Raw genomic sequence first — 6835 nt, forward strand, 5'->3', positions numbered from 1 at the left:
AATGAAGATGTCAGTTGCTGACTGAGAATGTGACAATTTGCACTCTCTTTGATCGAAGTGCCAGACTTGAACCATTTGAAGTTCACATTTGGTGCCTCTTCAATTTCACATTCAAACTTGGCTCCACTGCCAACATTGATCTCCAGGGGAACAATTTTGTACCTGAAAACAGGTGGCACTATAATGTGCACAAAAAGAAAAGTAAATTAGTACACAGGTAGATAATGATGCGAAAAATGACAAATAGACAAATGGTACACAGAGCTGGAACAGGGATGGTGGGATGCATTCCAGGAGTGACTGTGAAGAAATGGTGAAATGGTTAGAGGAGGAAGAAGGAAAGTGACTTCATGATAGAGGAAGGAGGAAAGTAACATCATGAAGAATGAAACCATGACATATTTGCCCCTGAAAGCATGCAAAAAGATTTCAGTGCTCAGTGGAGAATGACCAAGAATGAAATGTTATAGTTCATGGGTGACAAAAATACCTGGGAATGATATAGAAGAAATAAGCATGTGGGGAATGATATAGAGAAATACTAAGGTGAATTAGTAGTGGATTGAAAGTATAGTAAATTCATGCTGAAAATTCTATCAATATTTGTTTTTATTTAGTAATTAATTTGCTAAAAATAAATATGTATGAAATAAAGTATGAGTTTGCTGCCAATATGAAATTAAAATGTTATATTACGTTATAAAAATGTAATGAATGATAAAGTTAGTTTATGTGTATGGTGACGAGTAACAATAAAACTATCCCCATTATCCAACCTTTCGAGACAACTGTGAGTCTTGATGATGTTGTGGTCTTTCCAGCTTCATTCACAGCCTCAAAGACATATTCTCCTTCGTGCTTCTCCTTGATAATTTTCATGATTGTAAGTGTGTATGTGTCATGTTCTTTGGAACACTTGAACTCTTTGCCAGATTGAATTATTTGTCCATTGAAAAGCCAATTAGCTTTTGTAACATACTTTACTGTCACAGTGTATGTAACCTTACAATGCTCCTCTGTGGTAATGTCCTCAAGGAAAGTTTCAATAATGGGATAATCTTTTACGTTTCCTTGAGATTTAGATTTTTTGACCTCTTCTGAAATAAATTCCTCCCTGTGTTCTTTTTGGATGAGTACATCTACAGACTGTTCAGTTGGAATGGATGTCATGGGCATATCGGTGGTGATATCAACCATACCTACATCTCTCTCATAACCTTTTACAGTCATAGTTCTAACCTCCTGTCTGGCCACCTGTACTGTCTGTTCAAACTCAGCATGTGATTCTGTAGTAACTTCCATTACTTGACCGCCCAAGTTGGATTGAGTTACTTTGGACTCTTGCACCACAATACGTTCCTCAGCTGTTGCTGTTTCATGTGTAGCCCGAGATTCTGTCTTTCGTTTAGCAGCCTGAGATTTAGGTGTTGTGAAATCAACTACACTTTCTGCTACTTTTACTGTCTCAACTACAGATGACAATATTTCTTTGGAGGATGCACTGCTAACCTTTAGTCTTTGGGGCTTGTCGATTTGCAGTGTGCCAGGTTGCTCAGATGTAAGAACATGCTGCTCGTGATAGATAATTGAGTAGAAAGCTGCCTGGAGTTCAGTCCTTAGATCTGCAGTCTTGGGGTACTGACCTTCAAAAGCAAGTGTTATTTCCATAGGGGCACCTGGTGTTGTGATAAGATAAGTGAACATCGCACGCCTAGGTTCCTTGAGTACCTTCACTTCCTGTACCTCAGTAGCCTCTAAACTTCCAACAACGTCTGCTAGTATAAGTGGCTGATCAAGAGCCACAGCAGACTGAAGTGCATCTTTCAACTGACGTCTGATGTCCAAACTTGTTGGTTTTGGAATCTGAATAACAAATGTGAGCTCCTTTGGAAGAGTTCGACTTTCTCCAGACTCTGAAACGAAAACAGCCATTTTGTGCTGAGTTTTAAGGCTAACTTTTGTTGACTCTGATTTGGTTATTTGCTGAGACATTTCCCCAATCAATATACGCTTTTCATCCATCATTATTGACTGTCTAACAGACTGTCCTTCCTGTATCTGGATGGCAAAATCTTGCTCTGTTGCTTCTAGAAGTACACTACTCTCAGTTGCGATCGCCTTCTCCTCTATTTGTATCGGCTCAGCAGGTACTTTAGGCTCTATTTCGGATTTGCATGAAAATTTGTCAACAGCTGTCAAACTCTCAGTATGTCCCTCCTCTAACGCTTGACTATCTGCCACACTTGTAACTTGCATGATGTTCCAACGATCTTCTTTTTGGATTAATGCACGCTGCTGTTTGGCATCACTAGTAAATGGTGTTTCTTTGGATATCTGCATGGGCTTTGATGTGACCTGAAGAATGTTCTGTGGTCTGGGTTCTGTTCTAAGCTTTGACTGAACTCCTGTCACAGACACATCAAGATCTTTGGAATAATCTGCGCTAAGCTCCATTTTTTCCTCTGAGGATGCTGCGTGTTTTCTGGCTTTCTCCTGCTTCTGTGTTGCTGTCTGTTGGGCTGGCTTTTCAATGGTAATAATTCCCTCTTTGGTTAAGGCACCTCCTGGATGAAATGACTGAAGATGTAATGGGGTAGGGGCTTGTTTTTGGGGCTGAATGGTCATTGTGTCTCTCTTGGCCTCAAACTCAGTCGTATCTTCGCAAGTGACAGATGTCCGTTCATCGTGGGTTACTGTATGTAAAAGAGTAGGGCTTTTCCTGGCACCTGCTTGTTCTACAGCTGGTTTCTCACAAGTAAATGGTTCCTCAGATGGTAGGATATCCTGATCTCTAATTATCTGCAAATGCAGTACCTGTTCACCTTCTACCTGAGAAAATAATGAGGTAGCACTTTCTAAACTCTTCACTTGTTTTGTTTGTTCAGCTTGTAACATTTGCTTTTCCTCAGCTGTCAGTGCAGATTTCATAATGTAATCTTTACGAAGGAGAGCCTTTTCTGCCTCTGGCCTCTGCATGGTAAATTTTGTCTCTTTTGATAAGGTTTGTTTTGTCTCAGAAACTGAGGCTAGGATTGGTTTGAACGATTCTTTTGTCACTGAAGATTGTAGAGCAGAGTCAGAAGATGGCACATCTGTGGTATGGCCCTCAGGAATCATCTGTTTTTCAGTTGACATAGCGGAATACAATATCTTAATGCCTTCTTTGACTTTGTAACTTTTTTCCTCCTGTGGCTTGGGAATGTCTTGCGATCGTTCTTTTAAAATTGACAGTTGGGATTCAACAAGATGACTACTGACAAGATGTTTTGGCTCGGAGGTTGGCTTTACTTTATCTGTCTTCCTTTCACCTGACATCTCTGTGCTTACACTCGCCAAGGTGGTCATCTCCTCGGAAGTGGCAGACATTAATTTTGAGCGCTTCTCTTTTGAAGACTGAAGCTCTACGACTACTGGGCTTTGGATACGGTCACAGTGCTGCTCTGTGAGCTGTGGGCTATCCTGAACAGCAGATGTATGAAAGGGAGCCGTACGGTGTTGTTTCGTAGAAACTACTGAAACTTCAGGTGGAAGAGTGACACCCACAGACACTCTCTCTTGTACCTCATGTGACTGCAGAACTGCAGCCTGGTGGGTGACCCTCTCTCTTTGGACAGTAGCTGCAGACATATCCAACTCTCTAAGGGTTTGTACTTGCTCACTGGAAACAACCTGGCTGTCCTCGGTGCCAATGGTGTACACCATCTGATGTCCTGCTTGATCTCTGGCTCTGGTCTCTCCAGGAAGGTTGACCTCGTACAAGCGGGACTCTGTAGCTTGTTCAGCAGTCATGGATACTTTATAACCTTTTTGAACAACCATGTGTTCCTTACGCTGAGATACAGAGATAGGCTCTTTGAACACAATTAGGTCAGCACTACAAGAGGCCTCCCCAGATGGGTTGGAAGCCTTACATGTATAGAGACCACTGTCCTGCTGTTGAATGCCCTTCATGTTGATGAAGCCAGAGCCATCTGGGTTGTTCACTATAATGCAGTACTTACCAGGCTGAATTTGACGAGCACTTTTATACCACTGTACATCTGGTATTGGATCACCAGTTACTTTATATTTAAAGTAAGCCTCACCTCCCTCTTGGCATTTTATAGGTTTGATTTGGCTAGTGAAATTTGGAGGTTGGACAGTGGCTTTGAACATTTTTTCCACCCATTGCTCAGCTGTAGTTGAAGCTCTCTTACTTACCTCCAGGTAAGTAGTACAGGTMGTCTGGCCAAATCTATTGCTAGCTGTACAAGTGTACTCGCCTTTATACTCTGTTTTTACCTCAGATATTATTAAGGTATACTCATCTTTTTCTTGAACCAATTTGTAAATTGATGAAGAAGTAATTACTTTCCCATTATGAAACCACTGAACAGTAGGCTTTGGAAGACCAGATACTGTGATAGTAAATATAGCTGACTCCCCAACATTGACAGCTGCTGGTGAGAGTTGGGTCAAAAATATAGGCTTTTCTTTTTTATCCTCTAAAGTACTCGAATAGTATTTAGACTCTGGCTGGAGTTCAAGTGTTTTGGATGTTTGAGGTAACTGAAGGCCAGTGGTGTAGGATTCTTGTTCTTCTTCCACTGTGGTCACAGTCGACCTAGAATATTCTGTGTAAAAAATAATTTGTAAGATTGAGATAAAATGTCCATTAAAGACAGGGTTATGCTGGTCAACTGTGTGTCCGCTGCAAAAACTTAAAGGTTGACATCAACATTACTTTACATTAAAAAAAACATACAATAAATACATCAGTATATAACTATTTTATTTATACATAAATAAACTCTGTTAGAGACAAAGTGAAGCGATTTCTGTACAAACAAATCATGAATTTCAATTACTCCCATTTCCAAATGAATACTCTGTCATACTTTATTGAGATCAGTCAAATTGGTAAGTCTTTTATAAGCCCAAATATACAGTATTCATTAAGAATACAATTGCCTCAAACATACAGTGAAACACATATTTACAGCACATATAATGTATATAATGAACATATCCTTTTTAAAAATGTAATTTTACAGCCAACCCCAAGGCTTTATTTTGAATGGATGTACTTTGCCACTGTAGTCCTAATGAAAAAATAAACTCTACAATAGTACATTCAATATTAGATTCAAATTGTGTTAGATATTGAATTMTTTTTGTGTACAATATATATATATTTTAAATCATTAACCAAAAGAAACAAAATATTATCAGAAACTCATTCACAAAGAAAATGTTTAAATTCTGCACATCACTGATTGTACAGCATCATGTTAAGATGGAATTATCATGGTTGCATACATATTGATAATTTGACATGCACTTCTTAAAGCTGGAACCCTTAATGGTGAAACTGCCACATCCGTTTGGGATATTACAACAACAACGTTACTGAAAACAACACCCACCGTTTTTCCCGACTTCATTGCACGCGCGATAGAACAGCAGAATATGTACTGTAAGTATTATTTTTACCACACTGCTTTACGCACCTCACCTCCATTTCGGCCACAAAATAAAAACTATAACAAAGGTGCTGGGGCGGACAGTCATGCTGTTTACCCTAATGTAAATTCCAACTTCAACACTACACKCTGGGAATTGGATCCCCAGTTCTCCATTGAGCATGCTTTTTCGTTCAGGAGTACGCTTGATCTGGGTCCGAGAAATCCCCAATGAACAATTAGATAAGCCCCAGAGTTTTTTGTATTTGTTATATTATGTATGACTATATATTCAATTATATGATTAATTTGAAATATTAAACCATTGGACATTTTGGGCCTAACACGAATGTCTTGATAACAATGTTTTGATTACACATGGGTGGTAAGTATTCATACACGTTGTCACGTTAAATAAAACAATAAGCATTAACTTTTGTTTTACTATTTTGATAAGCAAACATTCAACATTCAAACATACCAAACATGATTATATAACATTTATAATTACTCTTATGTGTGAAGTGATTACACACTATACACAATAAATAAGATCTATACCTAATTTCAGAAAACCTTTCACATGTATCTCAGAATAATTAACAAAAGCTACTTTTCGAACATACAATTGCTTAATTGAGTTCAACTTCCACATGAAAATAAATTACATGAAGAGATTAGAACACTTTCAACAAAGCAGTTGTTTCAGTATATCCAGATTTATTTTGGATGAGACACTTGTACTCTCCCGCATCATTTTGAGTGACATTTGTTATGATCAAATTAAAATGTCCAGATGCTTTCTCTTGGATCATGTACCTAGTTTCTTTCACTGGATCGCCATCTTTGTACCATTCAGCAGTGGGATGAGGTTTACCATTAACTAAACACTGGAGGACCACTGGAGTTCCTACTGCTGCAGTGACGTTTGTCAAAGGAATAATGCATTTTGGTGGAGTTTCAGTCATTTGAAACTGGAAACTACACGATTCCGATGACTTTCCTTTGAATTCTATTTTATCATCTTTGGCGGGCTCTGCGAAAACATCAAAATTTATACTGACATATTTCTCTCCCTGCTCGCTCATCTCATTGTCTGTTATGGCTACGAGTCTAACAGCCTTTTGTGATTCATCAGCTTCCTGCTCAAATTCAAATTCCAGCTCTATTTCTGATGCCTGCTCACCATCAAACTCATTCCCAACAACCAAGTCAAACTTTTGAGGCTGAACTTTAGCACTACCAAGAGACACAGCTGTCAATTCTCTTCCTCTTGTTTTCCCTATAAAGTTTTTGGGATTCAACACAAGAAGAGATGCCCTGCAAAGAGTTTCCCCAACCACATTGATGGCCCTACAGGTGTATATTCCACTATCATGAGCGCTGACGTTCCT

The 6835-nt window shown here is 39.0% G+C and overlaps 1 protein-coding gene across 1 annotated transcript; it reads right to left on the minus strand.

Annotated features, from left to right (window-relative positions):
* Positions 1 to 776: 776 nt before the first annotated feature.
* On the minus strand, positions 777 to 4613 carry LOC112079824 (titin-like; the record flags this gene model as incomplete). The annotated part of the gene is made up of 1 exon (XM_024145650.2): positions 777 to 4613. A coding segment is annotated over one exon (3837 nt), but the record flags the coding sequence as incomplete, so codon positions are not given.
* Positions 4614 to 6835: the final 2222 nt, after the last annotated feature.

Source organism: Salvelinus sp. IW2-2015, unplaced genomic scaffold (genome assembly GCF_002910315.2).
Source record: "Salvelinus sp. IW2-2015 unplaced genomic scaffold, ASM291031v2 Un_scaffold9759, whole genome shotgun sequence".
In the NCBI taxonomy this organism is placed as follows: domain Eukaryota; kingdom Metazoa; phylum Chordata; class Actinopteri; order Salmoniformes; family Salmonidae; genus Salvelinus; species Salvelinus sp. IW2-2015.